Genomic DNA, 25,761 nt, shown 5'->3' with positions numbered 1-25,761 from the left:
CCGGCCGCCCCAACCCCTGTAATGCTGCACCCCCTTCACGGTGCCTTTTCCATTTTAATCCTTGTAGAGACGATATTCGGGCCCTTGCTGGGGTTACTGGTTGGGCCTCTTTCTGTTATGGTTCCCAAGGTGGATGAGTTTTACACATTGGGCCTGGAGCCCGTGCTGGGCCTCACTCTTGAGAGCAGAGAGAGAGCAGGTAAATGACCACAGGCAGTTTCCTAGACGCCAGCGCTTGTGCAAAGTGTCTCTCCCTGCAGCTGCACGCAGGGTGTACCAGAGGCCATTCTGACCGGATGGGATGGGGAGACAGGCATTCAGGGGTGGTGACCCCTCCCCCACCCCATGAGGGAAAGCTTGACACGGAATCCGCTGTGTCTCCTAACATCGGGATGAGACACAGAGGGGCAGAAAGAGTGCCGGTCCCTGGCCTTGGGAACGGGACGCTTTTGGGGGGGGGGGGGGGATGAGCAACATACACCCCAGGCTAAGCAGTATTACCACAGTGGACGTGTTGCAGTTCAGGGACCCATACCCCAAAACTGGCAGGGACGGCCGTACCACTCCTGTGCATGGAGGAAAAGTACCCTCCAGTCTGGGCTGTCGTGGTGATGGGAATTAGGCCTTGAAGAACAGTGCGAGCTCTCCAGTTGGTGAGGAGAGGTGCTGGGGCCATGAATGGGCTGGGGGCGCAGTGAGGTGGGGCGCCCCTGGAAAAGACAGTTCATCTGCATCATTCCTGCCAGCGCACCCTTCAGCCACTTCCTCCCCTGAGAAAAAGATCTAAGACCCATGGGCCTGTATGGGACCCTAGACGCCGGCCAGCTCAGGGTCCCCAAAGATCGGAGAGTGCAGAGGACATAATTGCCATCTCTAGACCTCTCTGAGACCCCCTGAATCAGAACAGGGGATACGGGGAAATGGAGAGGGAGGTAAGCAGCTCACTGAGGTCAGCCACAGCCTGGGGTCAGAACTCAGGTACGCCGAGCTATCTCCTGTTGGCTCAGAGGTGGGTGGCTGCCACGGGGCCCTGCCAGGACTAATGCTGTACCTGTTTGTCCACCCAGGTGCAAGTTCTTCAGTCTGACTGAGACGCCGGAGGACTACACCATCATCGTTGACGAGGAAGGGTTCCTGGGTGAGTCCTGCTCTCACTTGGAACTTGGCGGCGCCGTGCCCTGCAGTCAGCCTTCACTGCCCCCCCCCCCCGATTTCTGCCTCCACCTGCCGGTGGGTTAGAAAGTCGGCAGAGAGTCTTTCTCCTCTCCCTGTGTCCCCACACTCCCCAGCTGCTCGTGAGACTGCCCGGGGAAGGCCCCAGGGCTAAAGGGTCCAATGAAACACAGTGCTTACCCAGCCAAGAAGGAAGGCACCTGTTTCAAGGAGCATCTACTGTGAGTGAGGTCCTTTAAATTGTCCTTCGTTCTTGTTCCCATGGGAGCAAGCCCGTTACCATCCTTTGACGGTTGTCTTTACCTTTTCCCCATTTTCTCAACTGAGATGAATTCACGTGCCATAAAATGCGCCGTTGTGAAGTACACGACAGTTCAGTGGTTTTCTGATATGCACAAGGTTGTGCAGCTGTCACAGCTCTGATTCCCAGCGCGGTCAGCACCCCAAAACGAAGCTTCGTTACCCGTTAGCAGTTGCTCCCCTTTCTCCCCTCCCTGCATCCTTTTAGTTTGTTAAAGTGTATTGTGTTTGTCCTGCTCTAAAGTAACAGCGAACATTCACTCGTGCTGAGGGATACACGTTCATTTCTGAGGAGGTGGTGGTATTTGTATCCGTAGGAGCTGAGAACAGAAAGGGGCAGTCATGTGCCCAGGGCCAAGCAGGGGGAGCTGGACTTCCCCCAAAGCTGGTGTCCACTCTGAATCACTAAGTTACATTCTTCAAAACTTGCAGCAAATGCAACAAATTTGACATTTTTAAAAAACTAAGTTCCACCCCAAACAAAACTATTAGTAACTTTTTAGCTTTTTCTTTCCAACTCCATTCTGTGTGCAGCTTGTCACTTTTTAATTTACTTATGACCATATTATATCTAGAAATGTTTTCACTTAACACCGCAACTTAAAATTTCCTGTGATATCGCAGCCTTTCATAGCAGCCCTGGGTAAGGGTCTGCCTGCCCCTTTGGTTAGAATTAAAGTTGTTTTAATTTTTCTCCAATGATAAATTTTTGAACTCTGTAAATGGGTAACATTTATTCTTATTCAGGTTGATTCCTAAAATAGGGTCTGAGAAATAGCATTATGGGGTCAGCAGTTGACTGTTCTGTGGTTGTCAATTTGTGTTCGAACCCCAGGGAAGCGACCTCCCCAACTCTGCTCTGTCATCCTTCCCCTCACGTGCTCCAGGACACCAAGCAAGTGTGAGCGCTGGGCCCAGTCCCCCACATTTCAAGGGCACAGTGTCCTTCCCTGTCTCCAACGGGGCAACTGCCTGGCCAGAGCGAGGATGGAGCAGGCCCCACGGGAGGCCCTGCCTCACCATCGAAGGCACTCACTCACTCACTCACTCGCTCATTCACACACTCACTCACATACTCACACACTCGCTCACTCACTCACACACTCACTCACTCGCTCACTCACTCATCACATGTTTTCTGAGCACAGGAGCCACGGATAGACGTTCGGCCCTAACCATGAAGCACAGTCACGTGGAGACCGTATGCTTGGGCAACCTAAACACACTTTCATTTTCTTATGGGCACACATGCCTTTCCACAGAACTGCTGAGAACTGTGGTACCTCAGACAGGAGGAACGCCCCAGAGGACCTGTTCTCTGGGAGTAGATACTCTATCTAATCCTCCTCCCCAGACAAGATGAAGTCTCTATTTCTCGAAGCAGCAAATGAGAGAATACTGTGAGCAGAGCAGGCAGAGAGGGAGCCCGTGGGACCTGGTGGGACCTGGTAAGCTGGTTTCGCAGGTCCTGGAAGGCCATGTTTGCAGGAATTGTCAGTAACTGGGGGGATGTCGTGTGGCGGAGTGGCTAGTTATCTGAGCCCTCCCCCAAGGTTGCAGGAGGCAGTTAGTATTTACTGAGCGTCTGGGAAGTGCCGGAATTTTGTTAGGCCCTGGAAATGTACCTGAAATCAGAGACACCACCTCTGACCCCAGGAGCCTCAGGGTTCTGTGACTTCTGGGTGACGGTCTCCCTTCCAGGCCAGCCAACCAGGCTGTTGGGAGAGCTGTTGCTGCCTGAGAAAAAGTCGTGTGTGTTTAAAGTAGTATCTCTCACGTTCCTTTTGCGGAGCTATAGGGGGAAAGGAAACAGAAAAGACTCCCCTGTACCCCGCTGCAGAGGTGAAGCACCCCCTGGGATCATTTCAGTGACCTGAGGGTAAAGAGTAAAGACCCATTTTGCAAGAGGGAAAGCTGACATTGAGGTGCCCAGGGTCAGTATGAATGGGCCTGTCTAAAGCAGGAAGTGCCCACAGGGTGGCTCCAGCGGAAGCTTCTGGGAAGTGGTGTGGTGGTTCCCGACAGACCAGGGTCAGGAGCAGCTGAGAAGGGGCGTGGGCCAGTGTGGCCGCAGCATTCTGGGAAGGCTCTCAGAGCGCAGCATTTGGGGTGGGGGCTGCAACGAGAGGCAGGGAGGCCTCGTTCCACCCTCTCACTTAAGCTCTGGGGTGTTTATCTTAGGAGGCTCCTCTTCAAGGTTTGGTCTGTGGCTTCCCCCGTGGGCCCGGGACGGATGCTGGCTATGCCTTGCCGTGTGAAGGATGGCGCCCTGTCTCTCAGTTCCTGTCTCTCAGTTCAAACACTGCTTCTCACCCAGGAGCCTCCCTCCACCATTGTTAACATCAGCCAGGGTGCCTTGGTTAAGCGTAAAGCTCTCAGGTTAGGAGCCAGCAGCTATCCACAGTTCACATGTATGTTTAAATGCTGAGCCTCTCCTGGGAGCGTGGGGCAGTTGTCAATCACATTAACCAGACAGCTTTCTGTTTAATGTGGAATTTTAGAGGTTCTTGCCTCAAATCATGCTGTATGTCTGTGTGGCAAACAGAAGGGTGTGTGTGTGTGTGTCTGCACGCGCTTGTGTGTAATTCGATCTTTTACATATTTAATGAGCACTTACTATGTGCAACGCTAGATGTACTCAGGGACCCAAAATAATAGGAACAGCAGCTCCTGCCCTGCCTGTGGGTAGTGGGCAGCATCTTAGGTTTGAAGCTAGAGGGGTGCAATGCTCATCAGGACCCCTCACTGGCCCCCACCCACCCCTCCCCTTACCTGCGTCACTGGGATCTGTAACACGATGGGGCAGGACAGGCTCTTTGGGCCATGACTGGCCGAAAGGTGGACAGTAGAAGATGGTGAGAGGTAACACCTGGCTTCACACTGGACCAATACAGGAAGACCCAGGTTCCTGTCCAGCCCTGCTACTTCCTGCTTGTGATTCTGGGCTAGCGACCTGGGGCTTCTGTGGCCTCATCCCAAACACAGGACCACCTCCCTCCCTCTCAGTTCCATAAGGCATGCTCAAGATGCATGAGGCGGGGGCTGGCCCGGTGGCTCAGGCGGTTAGAGCTCCGTGCTCCTAACTCCGAAGGCTGCCGGTTCGATTCCCACACGGGCCAGTGGGCTCTCAACCACAAGGTTGCCAGTTCAATTCCTCAAGTCCTGCAAGGGATGGTGGGCAGTGCCCCCTGCAACTAAGATTGAACATGGTATTTTGAGCTGAGCTGCCGCTGAGCTCCCAGATGGCTCAGTTGGTTGGAGCGCGTCCTCTCAACCACAAGGTTGCCGGTTGGACTCCCGCAAGGGATGGTGGGCTGTGCCCCCTGCAACTAGCAACGGCAACTGGACCTGGAGCTGAGCTGCGCCCTCCACAACTAAGCTGAACGGAACCCTCCACAACTAAGATTGAAAGGACAACAACTTGAAGCTGAACGGAACCCTCCACAACTAAGACTGAAAGGACAACAACTTGAAGCTGAACGGAACCCTCCACAACTAAGATTGAAAGGACAACAATTTGACTTGGAAAACAGGCCTGGAAGTACACACTGTTCCCCCAATAAAGTCCTGTTAAGAAAAAAAAATGTATGAGGCGCATATGTGGATCCACGCAGTTCAAGCCTGTGTTGTTTGAGGGTCAGCTGTACTCCTATACAGTGAAACTGCACACTTTTAACACTCCTTATACATTTTACCCAACCTCCATCCAGCAGTAGCTGCCACCAGCCGCGTAACAACATACAGGCTCTGGCATTTGGTGAGCACTCGCATGGACGCCCGGCACCCAGCTACGCACTTCATGGGGGTTATCTCATTTAATCCTCCAAGCATCTTCTGGAATAGATCTTGATTGTATCATCCCGCGTTTGAAAACTAAAAACCCAAGGGATGGTGGCTTTGCCCAAGGTCACACAGCCAGGATGAAACCTGCCTGCCCTACCCCAGGACTCTTGACCCTGCTGCAGGCCAGGTAGGAGGAGCCTGAGAAACACAGGCTCGGTGTGGAGCACATGGCCATGTAGCACAGGGAACTGCATGTCCTGCGGCCAGAACGGGGGACTCCTGGGGAGGTACGGGGCTCCACCCAGCATCAGAGTTGCCCAAATTTGTGGCTGGGGTGGGGATGCTGAGACACTGTCACCTCCTCTCCCGTGGTGTGTCCTCAGCTCTGAGACTATTTTTAGGGTCTCAGACAATGGGCAATGACAGAGATAATCCATTTCAGCCTTGGAATGGGTCCACTTTTTTTCTAGGGAAGAGCCAGCTTGCCACCTCCTGGTGGCTTATCTCCATGTGCCCAAAGCAGTGCCTTGGGCACCCCAAGGCTTGGCCCAGGGTGAGGATGGGGCCCAGACTGCCCTTCCCTCTCCCCAAAAATGCCAGGGCAGCGTTTGGGGTCCGTGGGGCCGGAAGCAGCGAACACCATGGTCTCTAGCTGCTTTCTCTGCTCTGACAGAGCTCACCCTTCTGGAAGCCTCAGAGAGGTAACCACAGGTCCAGAACAGCCCACCCTCTCAGTCCGGACCTGCCACAGAAAGAACCTCAGGGGCATCTATCAAGGGCTGAGAGCCAAGAGCAGAATTATTAGAATTTCAGAACTGAGCTGGGACTCCACTTCTGGGAAGTATGTTTGCTCTGGCAGTACTTCAGCTGAGAAATCTCTTTTCTGACACCCCAGACAATAGGTAGAGAGGCTAGGCATGGCCACCTGGACCTTTTAAAGCCTTCTGTCCTGCTCTCCGTCCCAAACCTTTTCCTTTTTCTGGGATGCTGTCTGCCTCTCCAGCCATCCTGGAGGAGGACTAGCCCTTCTCAGCCAGCAGGACCAATGGGCTCACTAGACTGTGGTCACCATGGCGACCAGAGCTGGGCAGGTAGGAGCCTGGTGGGGTCCCACTCAGTTTCCTCTCCTTGGGAGCCATCTTCCCTGAGGCCAGCACAGCCTTTCCTGGGGCGTCGCCATCCTCATCATCACCATGGCCCCCTCAGCTCACCAATGTTTGGGCCCCGTTTTATAGCCAGCCCCGCTTCCCGGGGACCTGGCCCTTCTTCTCGTTCAGTGCCCAGGACAGAGCATGAGGGTATCGGACCTGGGTTTGAATCGTAGCACTGTTATTCCCTAAGTGATCTTGGGCAAATCACTGCCCTCTCAGAGCTCTCTGGTTTGTGGTGTCTCCAGTGGGAATAACAGTCCTTTTGTGGGGTGAGTTTGAGCAGGTACCTGTGATGCATGGAGAGTCCTGGGTGCAGCTGTGCTTGTCTCTGTGGCTGCATGTCCATGAAGACGTGTGTACCCGCGTCCCGTGTACAGGCTCCCCTGGGAGCACTCTGCAGAACAGGGTGGAAGGGATGGTCTGAGCGTTTGGAATCTGGGTCTTCACGACCTAGTCAGGGAGACTGGGCTATTGCTGCCGCTCTGATCCTGCCCCACCCTGCCCCTGCTGGTGCCAACCCCAGGGCCCCTGGGCTCTCAGGAGGTACTTGGGTGACAGTCACTGCCCACCAAAAGGTGGCATTATCAGGAGCCCTCCTGGAGCTGTGTGACTGAAACAGGGAAGAAATCCAGAGCCCCCACCCTGTCTGTTCCTGGCCTCCCGTCCAACCCCAGCCTCCTGGTAGGTTCCTGGGAACCCAGTTGGAAACCCACAGGATCCGTTCCTGGTGATGGAAGCACCTGGTACCCAGAAGGGTAGTGAGAACTAAAAATAACAAAATTGGTTCTGACTGCTGATTACTTATCATTTCATGGCTGAGGAAACTGAGGCCAAGCATAGAGAAACCGCTCGTCCCTGTGGTTCCTGCTGGGCTGAGCCACCTGGCTCCTCCAAAGGCTGCTCAGGGCCTTCCCGCCTCTGTCCTCCCAAGGCAGGACCTTGGAGGCCGATCCCATCCTCTGACAGGTGCGGGCACTGAGGCCAGAGAGCGGGCAGCCGAGGTCCTAGAGCTGCTCCCAAGTCTCAGTCCCCACCTCTGGGGCCTGCCCTGTCCTGCCCTGGGGACCTAGGGCCCATCAGTCACAGGCCGGCTTTGTGTCCTCCTCCAGAGCTGCCCTCCTCGGAGCACCTGAGCGTGGCAGATGCCACCTGGCTGGCCCTCAACGTGGTGTCAGGCGGCGGCAGCTTTTCCAGCTCCCAGCCCATCGGCGTGACCAAAATCGCCAAGTCGGTCATCGCCCCACTGGCCGACCAGAACATCTCCGTGTTCATGCTGTCCACCTACCAGACGGACTTCATCCTGGTAACCGCAGCGGCGCACCCTGGGCCTTGGGCGATGTGGACACCCCCGCAGACAGAGTCTGTAAAGCTCTGTGGCCCCCATTCTCTGATCAGATCAGAGAGAAGTCAGGGGTACTTTGGGGTCATCAGTCAAGTGTCGGCGTGGCCCAGGCTGGGCTCCAGGTCTCTGCCCACCCCACCCACCACCTGCCTCTTGCGTGGTTTGACCTGGAGGCCAGGAAGTAAGGGATGAGGGGCACATCTGAATGGGGGCCTCTCCCAGCTGGACACCTGGCTCCCCACTCCCTCACCCCTCCCCTGGAGTGGCAGGTGTGTCTGGTCACGAGACCAGCACCTGATTACCACGTCATTCATTCTCTTCTTCCACGGGCCCAGGGCAGGGCAGGGACAGGTCAGGGCACAGCACAGAAGGTGGGGTGGGGGGCAGACGTGCACGTCCCGGCCCTCGGTGTGGTCTCCTCCCCTCTGCATGACCCCTGGTGCCCCAGACTTGTGCCCCTGCTACCAGGCCTCCATCCCCCACCAGGACGGCAGGGGGCAAGGACAGGGAAGCTGGTTCTGGGGACATACTCTCAGAGGGCCAGTGACCCCAGTCCCACGGAATTCAGGGACCACAGGACACTCATGTGCTCGACTCCCTGTCCCCAGGTGCGTGAGCGGGACCTGCCCTTCGTCACCCACACCTTGTCATCAGAGTTCACCATCCTGCGGGTTGTCAATGGCGAGACAGTGGCAGCTGAGAACCTTGGCATCACCAACGGCTTCGTGAAGCCCAAGATGGGTGAGCAGGGCAGGTGGGGGGTCTGTGCAGGGAGACCTCAAGAAGTTACCAGTTCCTCTGTGGAACAGCCCATTGTCAGCACCAGCTGAGCGCCAGGCATAGCATGGTTACCACAGTCCTGGGCAGACCCTGTTCTCGAGGTCCAGCCAGGGTGATGGATGTGGATCCCGCTAGCGATGGCCCCAGGTCACTGCCGACCTGGCCCAGGGGTCAGGACCGACCGCCCAGAGGCAGTGACTCTCGAGCTGACGCTTGGAGAACAAGGAGCAGCTAAGCCAGGTGGTGGAGGTTGGGGAGGGCATTCCCGCAGACGGCATGGCATGTGCCAAGGCCCAGGGCCTGGGGTGAGCCTGGAGTGGCAGGAGAGCTGTAGGTGTTGGTGGAGCGACGACGGGCCTCCCCAGAGCGCCTGCTGGCTGGCTGTCCCTCTGCCTCGGCCCCTACCTGCCCCATGCTGCTTCTCTCCTCCCGGCCTCAGCACCCCTTGTCTTTGTGCTCCCACAGTCCAGAGGCCTGTCATCCACCCCCTGTCCAGCCCAAGCAACAGGTTCTGTGTCACCAGCCTGGACCCCGACACGCTTCCTGCGGTGGCCACACTCCTCATGGATGTCATGTTCTACTCCAACGGGTAGGGCCCTCACGCAGGAGGGGCTGCAGGGTGGGCCAAGAGGACGCAGCTGTGCCTAGGAGCCCCTGCCTCATCTGGGGGACAGACGTGCCCTTGGAGCTCATCTGAGAGGGGAGTCGCAGATGTGCCCTGGAAGCTGGTCTGAGGCGGGGAAGCATGGCTCTCCCCAAAAGCTTCATTCTAAGAAGGGAGACGTTCTTCCTTGGGAAGCTCAAAGCTTGGTGAAGCCCGGTGTGTATGTAGATGTCATAAATACCGCACTGTCCCCTGCGCTCCAAGGGCACGCTCAGTCAGTTGGGGAGCCGGAAACTCAGGTTTTTTCGTTCTGTAGATGACAGGCTTTGCGTTTTTCCTCAGAGCGGATTTTAAGTTTAGGCCAACACCAGATTGGGTGGGGCCAGGGCCCAGTGAGCTATCAGTGACCACAGGCTGTGCCCTGAGATGTCGTCAACACAGGGACAGAGACACCCTGCCTGGGGAGGGGCAGGTGTGGCCTGTCCGGGGGGCCAGCTGGGTTTCCAGCACTGTGAAGTGCTGTGCTCACCCCTGCGAATGCCGTGGAATCATCTGCACCTCACAGATGAGGAGAGTAAGGTGGGGACACTGGCTCAGGGTTACCCGCAAGGCGGGATAGGGGCCGGGATTGGCCCTGCTTTCCCAGGCAGTGCTCTTCCCAACACCTCATGCTGAGGCCAGTGGGTGGGCAGGCGAGCTGGGTGGCTTTCGGGGTGCAGCGGGGCCCCCACTCCGCCTCTTACCAGCTCCCCGCTTCCAGAGTGAAGGACCCAATGGCTGCCGGCGACGACTGCGGCCACATCCGCTTCTTCTCCTTCTCCCTTATTGAGGGGTACATCTCCCTGGTGATGGACGTGCAGACCCAGCAGAGGTGAGCTGGGCCCCAGGGTAGAGGTCAGCCCAGGGTGGGCCAGCTCCGTGGTGGGGACGTCACCCACTTTGTCCCTAATAGGTCTTCACAACCCTTCACTGCAGGTGAGCTGGCCCTGTCCCACAGGTAACAGGCGGCTTGGAGAGACCGAGGCCCCGGGTCATCCACGTGCCATTTGTCCCTCAGCCCCCTCTCTGGAGCTGGGGCGGGCCGTCCTAAACGGCCTTAGCAAAGGGGCAGGTGTTTCACAGCCCATTCTCAGCCTTGCCTTCCTGTCCCCCAACCCCGGGCGAGGAGGGTGCAAAAAGAGTGGGTCAGTGGCTCACGGGGGGATGGTCCTTGGGTCCCTGAGCTCAGGCCCCTCCTGCGGAAGGTGGAGCCCGGCCAGCGGGGAAGGTTCCGTGGAGTGCTGCCTGGGGAGCACCGCTAACAGCCTCTGGGGTTTCTCTCTCGCTCCTTTTTAAGGTTTCCTAGTAATTTGTTGTTCACAAGCGCATCTGGAGAGCTCTGGAAGATGGTGCGAATTGGAGGACAGCCCCTGGGATTCGGTGAGCCCTGTGGGGTTCAACAGGGAGGGTTGTGGGGCTGGCGTTGTGAGCGCTTCCAAGGCTGGGGACTCACGCCATCCAGGGTCCCTCAGCCTCTGTGTCTGTACCCTGTGGTTCCGATGGGGAGACTGAGGCTTAGGGAGCCTGAGGTCCCCACTGCCCTAGGCCCCTGACCGGTGAGTGACCGGAGGTCCAGGCTTCCAGAGGATGGGAGCAGTGGCTGCAACCGCAGTGCTCTTATTTTCCCCACTAGAAACTAATACCTGCTTATTATTAGAACATTGGGGACAGAATAAAAATTGAAAAGGGGGAAAAAATCACTCCTTAGTCCCACTGCTCACAGGTAATGCCTATTGTCGTTTTTAATGTTTCCTTCCCATAAATAAATGTGTTTGCTGAGCACCTCACAGTCAGTCTCAGGCATCCCAGCACTTCCTGCTCCGGGATCACAGTGACCTGGTCCCACAGGAGGAAACTCACAGGAATTCCCTAAGACTCAGTCTAGAGTAAGTTTCCACAGTTGTCCACACAGTGTCTTTGGGAGGCCGTTTCTCCCGTGAGCGTTTTCCGAGGGGCCCCAGGCCTCAGACCCGTCAGTCAGCAGGGCAGCACGGCCCTGATCCTGCCAGCCCCGGGCGCAGGCTGCTGGCCCCGCTGGGAGTGAGTGCAGAGAGCTGCCTGCGAGTGGAGCTCTGTCTCGATTAGAAATGATTTCCTTAGGCGAGATTGTTAGACCCAGAAACTTGAATCCAGAGGCGGCTCTTGGTAAATCACGGGGCAGTTGTTTCCGGGGAGCACCAAGCCCCGGGGGAAGCAGTGAGCCCTAATTTTCCATTGACAACATTCAGAATGTTCTGGGTAAAGCTCAGACTGTGCCAGGGGCCGCCAGGTCAGCCCTGAGAGCTCTGCTCCTGGGACAGAACGTGGGCGTGGCGGGGCATTTTGATCTGGGGACAAGGGGTTGGTGAGGGAGCCAGGTTCTGCCACCTGGGCCTTTCTCTGGATGAGTTCACAGTAGACGGTAACTAGCAGGGCTGGACAGTACCCCCTAACTGCCCACATCAAGGCCAAAGCCAGAGCCATCCTGGGGACAGGACAGTGGCCAGTCTCTCGAGAACTAGGAAATGTACACTGAAGGCTCCTGGCCTGACCCTGGGGCCCAGTCTATCTCTCGGGGCCTCCTTCTCCACAAACCCCAGCATTTCTTTTGCCCACATTTGCTGCCCAGTGTACAGGGTCATGGGGTTGTGGAGATACAGTAGCCTGGAGGAACTCACCAGTGAAGGAGGCTGGAAGAAACCAGTGTAAGCTTGGGCAGATTGCTTAATCTCTGAGCCTCAGTTTCCTCATCTGTAAAATAAGGGTGAGGGTAGATGCTGCCTCACGGTGGTTCTGAGCATCCATCAGGTGTCGATTACACCGAGTGCTCGGCAAACAGCAGTTGCAGTCGCTGTCACATGTAAGGACCAGGTGGCTTAGAGAAGGTTCAGGAAGGGAAGGCTTCCCAGAGGAGGTGGCTCTGGAGCTGACCAGTGGGTATACGTGTCCACTGGGCTGGCAGGGAGGAGAGGGCAGTACCAGCAGAGGGAGGCGTGGCATAGCGGCTCCTCTCCACGGTACCCAGGTGGCTGCAGGCAGCTGGGCCCTGGGTGCAGCGTCCAAAGGTGGAAAGGGTGGGAGAAGAACCTTGCCAGGTCATCCCAGGCAGAGGGGCAGGGTCCTGATGCCAGACCAGGGGGTCTGCCGCCATTGCTTCCTGAAGTCTGGCAGGCAAGGGAAGCAGCCAGGGGTCATCAGGGGGAGACGCAGCAATGGGCGAGAAGACGCATATACCTGCTAATCGTTTTATCCCCAGCCGTGGTTCTGAGTTTACCAAAATACACTCAGGATAATAATATTACCAAAACAGTCAGATGAGGGGAAGTGAAAACGGTGCAGTAGATGACACTCGAACCATCTCTCCATTGGCCGACGTCCACACGTGGCTGTAGAGCTGTTTGATCTGCGTGGCCTCGTGGCAGTGACAGTGAAAGGGCTGAGCCGAGGAGGCCCCAGCTGGGTCTGCCTTCCTGGATGCTGAGGGTTTTAGAGCCATGCTTATAGCTGTAAACAGTCCTGCAAGGAAAATAACGTACAATCTGAAAGATTCTAGACTGGTCGATTCCACACGTGTTTGACCATGATTTGGAATCAGTATATTTCACATCATAACCCAGCAGACACATAAACAACTCCAACTGGTTTCATGAAACTAGACTCACTCTGGCCATATGCTGTGCTGTTTGACCTTTCCTTTTCTGTTCTGTCATTTTGTAAAACGCTGGTCACCAGCCTTCTAAATTGATGGCACACGTGGGTTACAACCACAGTTCGGAAAGCACCATTCTAGATTCTAATCTCCTCCCGTCCTCCTTTTATAGGAATAGTTGTGTCTGTAGCTAAAGGTGCCTCGGGATACAACCAGCCTCCACCACACAGCAGCAGACGGTCACCAGGAGTGCAGGCACGAGGCCTGCACAGCCACCCAAGGGGCCCGCAGGTCCCGCCAGGAGCTCCAGCAGACCAAGGGGAAAGCAGGTCCCTGGGGGGTCTGGCAAGCAGGACCAAGGCCAGGGAGTGGAGAGGCAGAGGGGTTGCTGGGAGTCATGACGATGGGGATGGAGCCCAGGTTGATTCCCAGGCTCCGGCCTCAGAATCCCATGGGAGTTGATGACTAGATCTGGAGTCTTCCGTCCACTCCCCGTGCTCAGTCAGGGACAATGTTGGGGAAATGCATCATCGCCAAAATCAGAACAGTAGCTTTGAGGAAAACAACACAGGATTGTGTTGACGGAGGAGTGGTCCTCAGATTCTGGAGGTCTTCCTGTAGGAGGAAGCGTTGGGTGGTGCCTTCAAATCAGAGAGGAAGCTGTGGGTGAGGGTAAGACCAGCCCCCGGCAACCCCAAGCCAGCCTGTCATCTTGAGGTTTTCGAGAGGCCAGAAAGCACCTGCTTCAGAGATTAGAGAGGAAAGGAAGTTGTCCCAGCCCCAGCCAAATACCTGACACTGGCTTTAGGACAGGCAGAGGCCGTTACCCAGTGGGGACTCTGATGAGGAAACTAAGGGAGACTCAGAGAGAGGAAGTGACTTGACCACAGTCATCTGGCTAGAAGAGAGGGCCTGAGTCCATGTCCCCCATTGCCCATGCTGCCCCAGTTCTATCTTAGAGAACTTGAAAGATGGCAGGGAAGATGAGGTGGGACTGCAGAGCACAGACACTGGCAGACAGTGACCACAGTTAGAACTGGGTGGAGCGGTGAGGGTGGAGAGCTCATTGCTGCTGGCCCAGGGGATCAGCAGGGGGGCCTTTGCTCTAAGCCTGCAGGGGAGGAGTAGGAATAGGAAATCTCTGGGAAGATGGTGGGTACAGTACAGGCGCTCTGGCAGAGGAGGGGAAAGGCTGAGAAGCCCGGCGGGCGCCCCGGGTGATAACACCACATAGAGGCTGAGCAGAGTTCCCTACTGTCCCCAGATGAGTGTGGCATCGTGGCCCAGATCTCCGAGCCCTTGGCTGCTGCAGACATCCCTGCCTACTACATCAGTACTTTCAAGTTCGACCACGCACTGGTGAGTGTGCAGCACTGACCCCCGGGGCAGGGGAGCCAGTTCCGGGGGCTCATGTGTTTGCCGCCTCCTGCCCCTTGCAGGTACCAGAAGAAAACATCAATGGCGTCATCAGCGCCCTGAAAGTCAGCCAAGCAGAGAAGCATTAGAAGGGCCTCTGCCACGCCTCCCCGTCTGCGCTCCCGGCCTGGGCCCAGCCCCACCTGAAGATTCTTACAGTATTTCAACAGACTGGAAAATCAGCCCCAGGGCCCCCGAAGAAGGGGCCTAGGAGACACCCCCAATTGCTGACTCTATCAGGCCTGGAGCCCAAGCCAAGTTCTCTCCATGTCCTCTTGCCTTCCTAGAGCTCCCAGACCCTCCCGAGAACCCCCCATTTCCTCCCCCCACCCCCACTCCAGAAAATTCTGTCTGAGGCCCAGGGAGCTTGTGTGCTGACCCTTCTCCTCATCCGGTCATGCCCACAGCTGGGGGCAGACACCGAAGTAAGCTGGTGCCTCCTGTAAGACACTGAGGTACCCATTTGCATGTCATCCTGGGGGACAGGCCGAGTGGGGCTGAGTTCATGGAGCCTGGGAAGGATCCCATGAGGGCGTGAAGCCGGACGCTGTGGTTGCTGGTCTCAGGGTCCATCAGCTCAGGGCTGGTTCCCGGAGTGGAGGCCAGTGAGCAGCCCATGAGGATACAGGGGGCAGGGGTGAGGCCCCGAACTGTGAGGCCCCACCCACAGGGCCTGGGCCCCAACTCCCAGCAAGACTGCCAGGGGGGCCTTGTCCAGACCCTCCCCACCACAAGCACTCACTCCTGGGGGTGCGCTTCCCAGGGCGCGAGCTCCTGTCCCTTCTACTTGCCCTGGACCCTACTCAGGCAGGCAGAGCCTTGGTTTCCCCCCAGTGGGGGCACCCCCAGCGTCCTGGGCCTGGGGTTTCTTAGGCCCCCCCCCAACAGTTGACTAGACCAGCACAGGGCTCCCTCGTCATCCTGCCTCCCTCCCTTGCCCCACTTTGGGGGACATGGAAGGCCTCGGCCCCAACTCACCTGCCCGCCCACCCCTCAGCCTGGGACTGTGGCATTCATGAGTACTTGACCTGGGAGGCAGCTTATCTGAGCCTTAATAGAGAAAACCGTACCTTGTTTTAGTTCCTTATTTAATGTATTTGCGTCCAGGCTGCGTTGGCAGCAGTTTCAGGAGATAGGGCCTACTGAGTTCTGTTGGGGGGCCCAGGGGCTCAGCGTTACTTGGCTGGTGCCCCGTGGCTCCAGGAGCAAGTATGAGAACTAGGGGCCTTGGCCCCCTCTTTGGAGCAGGAAGCTAGGAGCAGAGGTCTGTTACAGGACAGGGGCCCCCGGTGCACCTCACTCAGGGCTGTCAGCCAGGCCCCCTGACAGGTACCCAGGAAGCCGTGCTCCCATCTGAGCATCAGAAGGGACCTGAGGGCCACTGGGAGGTGGACAGCCAGGCCGAGGTGGGCTTGTCCCCCTGGAGCTTCCCAGGGAGGATGGGGTGAGCGTCTGTGCCGCCTCTTTAGCTGGGGGTGCTTTCTGAGTGCCCAGGGCCCGCTGTGGCCCGTGCCCCTCCTGCTGCTCTTTCTTGGGCAGCAGCTGACTTGTGCTGGGCCTGAGACGCGCAGAGGACCACGGCTGTGCTCTTGGTCTGGTGAGGGGCTTGCCGGTGCCCCCACTCCCCACTTCGAGCCGTGTGGGACTCTGCGCCCTGGACGCCCCCCTTACACAGGGCTGTGCGTCTGGATTCTTGCAGATGCTCAGAGCCCAAGCACTGATTAGGAGCTCCCCTTTTTTTAAGTTAATTCATTTTGCACAAAACTCCAAAACAACCAAAATGTGTAAATTGCTGGTTCCAAAAGGGGGGTGGCCAAGTGGGCAGGGCAGTACTTGAAGCCCTGAGTCCCTTTTCTGTCCAGGGAAGGCCTTGGTGTTCCATGGCGCACCTTTCCAGACTGCTTTCTGTCCGTTTCCCTAATGTCACTTTGCCTTTCCTCCCTGCCAAGCAAGTGTGTTGGCCCCGTGACCCCAGAAATGCGTGAGTGCTCCCAGGCCCTAGGGCGTATCTATTGTACACACGTATAAATACCTGTGTTTTATGTTGATATAGATATATACTGTAAATAGCATATATACTTGAGCAATATATATGTTAATATATACTGTGTGGGCACACACGCGTGTGTGCGCGGTACGTGGACACAGACCCCGTGTGTATGAGCGTGAGGGCCTCCCCCCACCATGCACACAGGCACGTTTGAGCCACCATATATTTTTAATTCAAGTATATAGGCAATACGATTTTGAGAGAAACTGGCTGCCTCAGCCCTGACTTAAGAGAAAACAAAACCAGCAGCCCAGGAGCTGAGCCTGCAGTGGGGGTGTCGAGGGTCCCTCCCCGTCGCCCACAGTCTCCCTTGGAAACTGGATTCAGCCCTTTCTGCACCCGTGTTTCCACAGCCAGGGCCCCTGACACCGTGTTTGGGGGATGGTAGAACAGGGAGGAGGAGTTGGGGCCTCTTGCTTCTGGACAGCACAGCCCCCTCCCAGTGGCTCAGCCTGAAGACCCAGGGCAGCTGGGTGGTCACCCCCAGCTCTCCAGCCAGGCCCGCTCTGCTCACATAGCTGTTTTCATGCTGCCGGCTTACCTGACTTTTCACCTGCAAGCTTAGAAACCTCAGGTTCTTTTCCCAGGTCTCCTGGGTGCTGGCCCCACCTACCTGAAAAAGGATGCATGTATGCCCTTGATGTGTCCAGGCAGGGCTTGGGACAAGGCGGGAGCGGGCCCCCAGAAAACCCCTCTCTTTATTTTCGCAGTCCCCGTCCTGCTGTGTGAAGAGGCCCCCAGAGGCGAGGCGCGTCCTCTCGGGTGCCTGTGCGTGTCTGGCGGTGCCTGTGAGTGGCCGTCGCTGGTTTGGTCTCCACAGCACTTTGGGGGAAAGAGTGGCCAGCTGACTCCTGCTGTCTGCAGGTTTGCCGAGTGTGGGGTCTGCAGACCTCAGGCTCCATTTGGATGGATCATGTGCTGCTCAGACCCACCAGAGAGGTGGCCTGAGGAATGTGCGCTGTTGGGGCCAAGGATTTCTTATCTCTGGCTGGTAGGGCATGCAGCCGGGGGGGGGGAGGAAAACTGGGTGTCTGGGCAAGGCTGCCGAGAGGCGGGTGAGCAGGCCAGACCCTGTGTCTTTGCCTCTGCCACTCCCTGAGGAGAAGGTGAAACCATCTAAACGCCACCGTGGCCCCTTGTCCACGCCACCCCTGTACACTGCAGAGTGGGGTGAGCTCAAGGAGGGGAGAGTGAAGGAGGGCACGCCGTGGCCACCCCGTTCTCCTTGCCCCAGTGGGGAAAACCTGCCTCTGTTCCATGCTCAGCCTGGGCTCCCCTGGTTCACAGGGAACCCTTAGCCCCTTTAGCCCCTCGTCCTCACCCAGCAAGCATGGGCAGTGCCAGCTTTACACCTCTTTCCCCAGGGGTCTCCAGAGCCCCACAAGAGGTGCTGCCCACGCCACTGCCCTCAACCCAGAGCACACACCCAAGCTGGAGAGGCACGTAGACCTCCTGCCCCAAGATTCAGGGGGGTCAGGAGTCCCCCTCCCCCGAGCACCAGCACTCTCCCCCTGCCACCACCTCCAGGCCACAGGCCCCCGGTGGGCAGGGAGGGGACCAGGTAACCCAGAGCTGCCCACTGGCCTCCCCTGGCAGGCAGTCTGGCCTTAGGGCCCAGTGTGGACCCCAGAAGAAGATGTGTTGTCTGATGGGGCTTGTCTCTGAGAGGACAGAATGCCAGGGAGGTCTGGGTCACAGGCTCTAGGAACTGGAAAGGGCCAGGCCTGTTTCAAGCAAAAGGCAGCATTTGCCTGATAATCAAAGATGAAGCTGCCCGCCCACCACCAGCCCCTCCCGGCCACAGTTCCTCTCCTGGGCAGATCTCTTAGGAGCCCACAGCTACCCTGGGCCACTTTCCTGAACCTCTGGATCTGGATTTGGGGACAACTAGGGCGCTTGCCAGCCCCTGCTAAGAGGGGACCTTGGGGATCCCCCAGGTGACAGCAGAGCACTTCAGCCCTGTGACAGAATTGTTGATGCCACTTCCTGAGTTGAGCACTGGGTGCAGGTTAGGAAGAAAACCCCCATCACGGTGCCCACTGTAAGTCAGGGCCGGGGCGTGACCAGTCCCTGCTGTCACAGCCCCTGAGACGTGGAGGTGGTGGTTGGCTGGAAAGAAGCGCAGGGGTGGAGGATTGTCTCCGGCGGCGGAAAGACTGGCTTTTCAGGTTTCCTAGCTACTGTGCTGAAGAAGGGGTTAGGCCTGGAGCCGGCTGTAGCCCTCCATTCAAAGAGGCCGCCTGGGAGGGCAGCCAACTAAGATGGCCCACAGTGCTCGGCCCCTTGGAGGGCAGGCGGGAAGAGAAGCCGGGGTGTGGTGAGGGCAGGTGAGCCCCGGTATGGCTAGGTACTTTTCTGACATCTCAGAGACCACCCCAGCTTTTTTCTTTCTTTTTCAAATTAGAGGCACCAAAAGGACAAGCTGAATTCTCTCTCGTCCCCTTTGCATAGAATGTGGGAGAAGCCGCAGGATGGGCTGTGGCCTTCCGCTGTGATACTCTCTCACTCCTGTGAAGCCTGCTCTCGGGAGAGGAAAGGAAGGAGCTGTTGGCTTGAGGCAGCCGGTTTTCCTTGGGGCTGATGGCAGCAGGAGTGGCCTGGAGTAGAGGCAGAAGCCGGCAGCCTGGCCCATGGCACCCATGGGCCGCCTGGTGATACGGGAGTTTGTGGCTCTCGATTCCAGGGCAGGGGAGGCTGTGGGAGTCTGACATGCAGGGCAGCCACTGCCCTGGGAGTCAGCACCTGTGCTGTGCGTGGCCACACGTTTGTACATACACACGATGTGTGGGTGTTGCTGTGTCATACACGTTAGGGTGTAAGAGCACACGTGTGCAGAGTCCAAATCTGAGCTACGGGTTTGGCTCCCTCGGTATTTTGAGGCCTCCCTCGCATTCTGACCCATGGGCCACATGCGGAGGTGAGGGGGCAGGCCCCGCACGTAGGCTCTGGGTCCGGGGTGGGGAGTGGGGCCACCCACGGGACTGCCCTAGCCCACTTGACTTTGTTAAAACTGCTGTGTGGTGGGGGCAGAGAGATCCCGGCAGGGGCTCTGTCCACATAGCCAGCCTGAAGGGCTAGCCTGCTGAACCGACTCCAGAAGCATCTAGCCCTGAAGTCAGTGTTCACAGGGAGAGGCTACTGGTGCCAGAGTCCCTCACCCACTGGGGCTCCTCCAGGAAGAACGTCCAGCAAAATTGGAAGCTGGGTCAGGGGAGGGCAAAGATGAAAACCAGGCCATATTCAGGTCCCAAGACAGAGCTCAATGTGTTTCTGTCCACTGCCTCAGTTTATCCATTCAGAAAATGATTGAGAAAGAACTGAGCAGGGTTGGCTGCAAAACTGGGGTGGGAGGGGCACCTAACAGAAAATCCCAAGCCCTCCTCTTGCTCTATGCCAAAATCATTTCCGTTATCCGAGATGGGGGTGAGTGGATGTTGGATGCACAGGGTGGTTCTGAGGGGCCCCTGCCCTGCCCAGGGCCTCACCTTGGGGAGTCGAGCCCTCACCTGGCATGCCCCAGGTCACCAGCAGTAGCAGTGGCACCTACATCTGTCCCAAGGTCTGAGTGAGGGGAGAACGGGGCAGCCCTACACCCGGGCCCCTCACACTTACTTTGTTAAAGAAACACAAAACCCTCGAGATTCATGTACTGTATGATGGAGAGAAAAAGTACCTAATGTTCCCCCAAAAAGACAGTATATTTTGTACTTTGTAAAGTGTTCATTAAAATGGAGAAAAAAGTGATGTCGGCTGACAGCTGTCTTGATAACTGTGGGGCCAGGGCCGTATCTCATCTCCCCTTTCTCCATACTGGGGGGGGGGGGGCGGCGCACAGGCCCAGGGCTGGGAGGAAGACAGGAAAGCCTTCCAGCCCAACACCCAGAATCAGAGAGGAAACAGCCCCAAGCGAGAGGGGCTATGGAACAAGTTGCCCCAAAACTTAATGGCTTGAAATGACTCTTTACACGTCACGATTTCTGTGGGGAATTCAGGAGCAGTTCGGGTAGTTCTGGCTCGGAGCCCCTGACGAGGCTGCAGTCCTCTGCGGTATTGGCTGGGACTGGAGGATGCAAGTCCCAGGTGGTTCGTGCACAGGGCTGCCATTGGCAGGAGGCCTCATTTCCTCTCCACTGGGGTCTCCCCACCGGGCTGCCCAAGTGTCCTTACAGTATGGTGCTTGACTTCCCTCTGAGCAAGGGATGCAAGGCCAAGGTCAAAGCCAAAATGCCTCCCCCGAGCTTCAGAATCCGTGCACCATCCCCCCCCACCACCCTCTACCATCATACAGCCCAACTGATGTGACACAGGAGGAGACCACACAAGAGGCCAAGGCCATTGGGGACCATCTTGGAAACGGGCTGTGACACCCACCCTCCCTCCGCCAGCCTCTGGCAGAGGTGAGCCTGGGGGGTCGGGGTGCTCACCGAGCAGGACGGGGCCTTGCTGGTACCAGGACTGGCGTCCCTCCCACAAGCACTCTGACGTGTGGCTCTTGCCCTCTTGGCAGGTCGGCACTGGACCTGCCCAGGCAAGAGAGAGAGAGGCCTGAGGCCAGCAGGTCCTGGACCTTGAACACCCTTCACCCAGCCCCTCTCGGATATTCTCCTTGGAGGGCAGGGCTGTGCCTGCATTCAACCCACCTCACTCCTGTCCTCAGGAGACGCGGAGCTGGAGATGGAAGGGAGTGAAAATGGGGGCTGAAGCCCTTTCTCACATCTGACTCCAAGCAAGGTCTGGCTACTGTGAAGGCCTTTCTTTCTGGGGTCTGCAGACTAATGCGCTCTCCGTCCTTCAGATACCCCACTGGGGCCACGACATCCGCGGGGACCCTTGATTGCCCCAAGACTCTCCAGCCAGTTCCAAAGGCCTGGCTTTCCCACCGCCCACTCACATTCACTGTTACCCAGGCAGCACCAGACTTCATGCTGGGAGCTGGGGACCCAGAGAAATCTGCCGTGGCCGGACCTGAGTTGCTCCCGGAGGTGCAGACAGGAGGAGCTGTGCAGGGAGTGCAGTGCTAGACCACAGGAGATGCTGTGCCCTGGGGCTGGGGAATGACCACTGCCTGGCAGCAGAGGGAGACCAGGAAGCCAGGACATGGGCGTTGAGCTGGGTAAGACCGAGCACTGAGCAGAGGAAACAGCAAAGGCACAGAGGGCTGGAATGGAGAGGTCGGAGAAAGGCTGGGAGGAATGAGGGAGGAAGGAAAAGAGGGTGCTCAGGCTGGCCGGGGTCTCACACTGCCCTGCAGGCCCTGAGGGACGTGGAGGATGTGCCTGCAAGAGGCTGCTTAGCCTTTGAATGGTGGGTCTGGGTTACTGACTGGCTCATGGGAGGAAAGCGGGATGGGGTCATGGCCTCAGCGCTCAGGGCTCCAGGGCCTTCCCAGAGCGGGCAGGGGGCAGGGGCACTCACGGAAGTGGAGGACTGGCTGACGTGCCACCAGCCCTCAGAATCATGAATGTGCCCCTCCCCAACCAGGGCATAATTCCTGTGGGACCAGCTTTGGCTGCTTCTGGGCAGGGTTCTCACCCCAGAGCATATGGAACCCCCTGGGGGCTCACCCATGCGGGGAGTCCACCCCCAAGGTCTGATTCTATATAGTTTTAAAAGCTTCTCTACCTGCTCTCAAAAAGGTCACAAGGCCACAGAAGGAAAGAGCAGCATCTGCCGTCATTTTGCCTCTCCTGGTTTTATCGTGTGAAATCCAGCTGGGGGTCAGGGGCCAGATGTCGCGATGGTCAAGAAAGGTAGGAAGAACCACCTCTGCAAAGGGAATGAGATCGTGGTGGTGTTTGCACCAGACAGACAATATGCTCAAAACCACTACTTGTACACTTTAAAATGATTTTGTTATTTAAAAAAAGAAAAAGGAATGTGGTAGAAAAAGCAACAGATGTGGATGCACAGCAAGAAGGACAGCCAAGAAAGAAATGTGAGCTTTTCTGACAACTCTTGACGGTGAAAGAAAGTTGCTATAAACACAGTGAAGGTTAGCACAGAAGGGGTAAGACGGAGGGAAGGACACAGAGGTCCGTCCTTACCTTGCAAAGGTTGGTAGTGGAGCATCTCCTTTGAGTTTTTCCAGGAGCCCTACCTGAGCAGAACCCGCAGAAGCGCTGGTAGCCATCTGCTAGACCCGCGGCCCACTCGTCACCCTGATGAACCCCGGGCATGGAGAGGGTGCCAATGTGGAGGGAAAAGTGTGGAGAAGAAGGCAGAGAGCCCTTAACGAGCCTGCCTGCGGGGAACAGTCCACGTTGTTGTACCCGGGGAAAGCAACATTCAGTGTCTTGGAACTCGAGGTTAGAGTGTGTCATGGATTACATGGTAACAACGGTCCAACGTAAGTGAATGCCCCCACAGTTCCATTCCTAGGTATACACCCAAGAAAATTGAAAACATTCACACAAAATCTTTTATGGGAATGTTGCAAAAAATAAAGAGCTGGGCCAATGTAAAACGTGTACAGGAATGTTTTGGCATTATTCCCAATAGCCCAAAAGTGGAACCAACCAAAATGTCCATCGACTGATGAATGAATAAACAAAATGTGGTCTATCAAAAATAAAGACTATCCTGCAATGATCCTATGGTCCAGCTAGGGTTGAGAAGTGCAGGGTTAGCAGGCAGAATCTGCCCAAAAGCCCTCCGTGAACTCTGGGGGCCGGTGGCCTCACCCTGTCTCCTCCATTGTGAGGCCAGATCAAGCAGAGGCAGCCGCCCCCAGCCCGTCCAGCTGGAACGGACGCACCCGTCTCATCACAGCATCCCTGGTGCCTGGCAGGTCCTGGCGCACGGTGGGTGCTCAGGAGTATGGATACATATCCCATGAAGCCTCTACTTCACCCTCGATATTCTGCCACTGGAAAGAGGCTCGACAACTGCAGCTGTGGAACAGCTTCGGGCCACGAGTCTGAGCCTGTTCAGTTCTGCTCCAGGGGTGGACTCCAGTGGGGCGTTTGTCTGATGGGCATGGCTTCGTGTGCTCTGCTCTCTGGTCTCCTGGCACTTCAGCTGCCACCATGCTTCCAGAGCAATAGCCAGATGTTTCTCTGCTCCCCCCACCCCCAGGCAGCCCCCAACACCACCAGCTACAGTCTACCTGTTTGCCTGCCTAGCAAGACAGCCAACTCCTGGTCTGAGGAGGGGACAGTCATATCGATTTATCCTTTTCAACTCGACCGCTGAGCATGCACCTCCATGTGGCCCCGATCTGAGACTATCACAGCTGACAGGGACTCCACGCATTGTCTTCAGCTCAAGTGTAACAGCTGCTGCTGCTTCATGTTAAATATCGAGGAAGCATGGAAGGAAGCCTGGGATTTCTTGGTCGGTGCAGCATGAATCTCTGAGGGCAGCGTAATGCACCTGGGAGAGAGCAAGGCCAGTGTGGCGTCCTGGGGGAGAGGCAAGTTCCTGGGGCACAATCACGGCAGGGCAGGGCAGGGCAGGGGCCATGGCTGCCGCTCGGTGCCAGTGCCGTCCCCAAAGCCACCAGAGAGGGTCTGTTCGCATGGCAGGCGGCATGCTTAGGCCGACACACTCAATCAGGTCTGACACAGTGATTCCAAGAGAAAGGTCCTCAGAGCAGTTTGAACAGCCCCCACTGCTGTTCCGGAGAGGCTGGGCCCCTCAGCTGCTGGCACCGGAGTGTGAGGTGAGAAAACAGTGTGATCTCCCCAAATGCAGCCTGCGCTTTGGCCCTGTGCCGGGCAGCGCGGGGCACTCAGCCAGACCGTAACCCGCGGGGCCGTCAGCACTGTCGCGACAGACCATCAGCATCCGACTTGCCACATGGAACAGTGGAGTGCATTGTACGTGTTTCCTGAATTCATGAAAATATGGGCCATTATTCAAGAACCAAAAATGGTCATGAGAGGATCCTGAGTGTGCCGGGTTGGCCTTACACGAATGGCAGGCCAAGTGATTTTTATTAGCTTATCCCACTTACGGAGCGGCAGCCTGCGGGTCTGGTGGGAGCTCAGAGGAGGAAGATAGACACAGACACAGGCACCTTGGAGACGACTGGCGTCTAGGGAAGATGATAGTGGCCAAGTGACGAGAGTCCCCACACCTCTCTGGTGGCATCTTTCACTGGGCTCTGCACTGGCTTTGGCTACTAACCCCAAATGTACGCATGGACAGAGTCTGAGTGTGAAAAGAGAGAAAGGCCAGAGGACGTGCAGTTGGCCTGTGGCGTCACTTCATTCAGGGGGGCATTCACACGCTCACTAAAGTGAGACCAGAGCTGCAAACACCAACTTTGCACAGGAACAAAATTAAAGCAACCAAGCTAATGGCATAGGTGGTTTCTGTATGTGTATTAAAGGTTGGGCGGGGCTGGGGGCAAGGGGACAAAAGCTAGGAGGGACTCGGTTGTCCACAGAGGGCCCGGTGTGTGGCAGATGTACTCTGACCACAGACTCCCGTTACCCACTAAGAACACAGCCACGCCACCCAGCTGGGCAGACCAAGTCCGCCCGGAAGGGCTTTCAGGCAAATCCAAAGTTGTCCCTTATTACCCTGGTTGCCGTGTCCAGGTTATTTCTGAAGCTGAATCTTGGCTGCCACTGGATGGGAAGCTTAAAAACCATTCCAATGTCACCGGAGACCCTCCACCACCGTCACCCCCTACGGTCCCCGACCCGCGGGGACGCTCATGCTTCGTAAATCAGTATGTGCTTGAAGGTGCGTGTTGACTAAGGACCGATGGCTGTGCTTCACTGCTAGGGCGACGCGGTACTCGGTCCTTTCCAGGGGTTTCAGGAAGGAAAACGACAAATCATTTTCAATTTCTATTTCAAGTTTATCAAAAAGTTTTGCTGTAATAAACCTCAGAACTGGACCCCCGCAGAGAAGTGGAGTAGCATGAGCCAAGGTAAGGGTTCTGGGGTCCACTCCCCCAGACACCACCTGCTTGGCTCTTGCTGCTCAGGTCACAGCAAGGACATCTGCTCATGACGATTCCACTTCAAGCTGCAACTCTCCTCCCATCACCCATCTCCTCCTGCTTTATTCTCCTCCACAGCCCACACAGCCATCTAAGTACTTAGCATTCTGCTCCTTCACTGTCCGTTTCGCCCCCTAGAACGTAAGTGTCACGAGACCTGCTTAAAGGAATTTTTGTTACCACGTGAGCCAGTGGGAGAAACAGTACTGGCACATCAGGGGCACAGTAAGCATGCGCTGAGTGAATGAGTAAAGGGAAGGGGATACAGGCAGTGAGGAGGAGCCCTCATTTGTGACATGACGACCAGTTCTTTTTATGCTTCGTTATTTGCTTCCAATTCAACTGTGGGAGTAAACTGTTCAAAAAATAGTTTTCAAGTAGGAATGTTTCTACTATGTTTTTTCACTGGCTTCTAGTCATCTCTTTATCAAAAGCCTTGTTTCTGAAAGCTAATCTCTAAATGATCAGGTAAAATAAAGAGCTCTTCACTTCTTAAAAATAAAAAGGCAGAAAATAGACTTTATTCCAAAAGAAATTTTGTT

General features: G+C 56.5%; 1 protein-coding gene across 1 annotated transcript in view; it reads left to right on the top strand.

Annotated features, from left to right (window-relative positions):
- CASTOR2 (cytosolic arginine sensor for mTORC1 subunit 2) overlaps positions 1-20,010 on the top strand; it is a 50,948-nt gene extending 30,938 nt beyond the window's left edge. Inside the window, exons 2-9 of the mRNA XM_033110168.1 lie at positions 1,068-1,138; positions 7,517-7,710; positions 8,358-8,490; positions 8,995-9,118; positions 9,894-10,004; positions 10,470-10,552; positions 14,065-14,159; positions 14,240-20,010. Coding sequence (XP_032966059.1) covers positions 1,068-1,138; positions 7,517-7,710; positions 8,358-8,490; positions 8,995-9,118; positions 9,894-10,004; positions 10,470-10,552; positions 14,065-14,159; positions 14,240-14,305 — 877 coding nt within the window. The 3' untranslated portion in view covers positions 14,306-20,010. The remainder of the gene's footprint in view (positions 1-1,067; positions 1,139-7,516; positions 7,711-8,357; positions 8,491-8,994; positions 9,119-9,893; positions 10,005-10,469; positions 10,553-14,064; positions 14,160-14,239) is intronic.
- Positions 20,011-25,761: the final 5,751 nt, after the last annotated feature.

The sequence above is a fragment of the Rhinolophus ferrumequinum genome, chromosome 7 (assembly GCF_004115265.2).
Source record: "Rhinolophus ferrumequinum isolate MPI-CBG mRhiFer1 chromosome 7, mRhiFer1_v1.p, whole genome shotgun sequence".
Lineage (NCBI taxonomy): Eukaryota > Metazoa > Chordata > Mammalia > Chiroptera > Rhinolophidae > Rhinolophus > Rhinolophus ferrumequinum.
The sequence above is the reverse complement of the archived record's forward strand: the minus strand, read 5'-3'. Positions and strand labels throughout refer to the sequence as shown.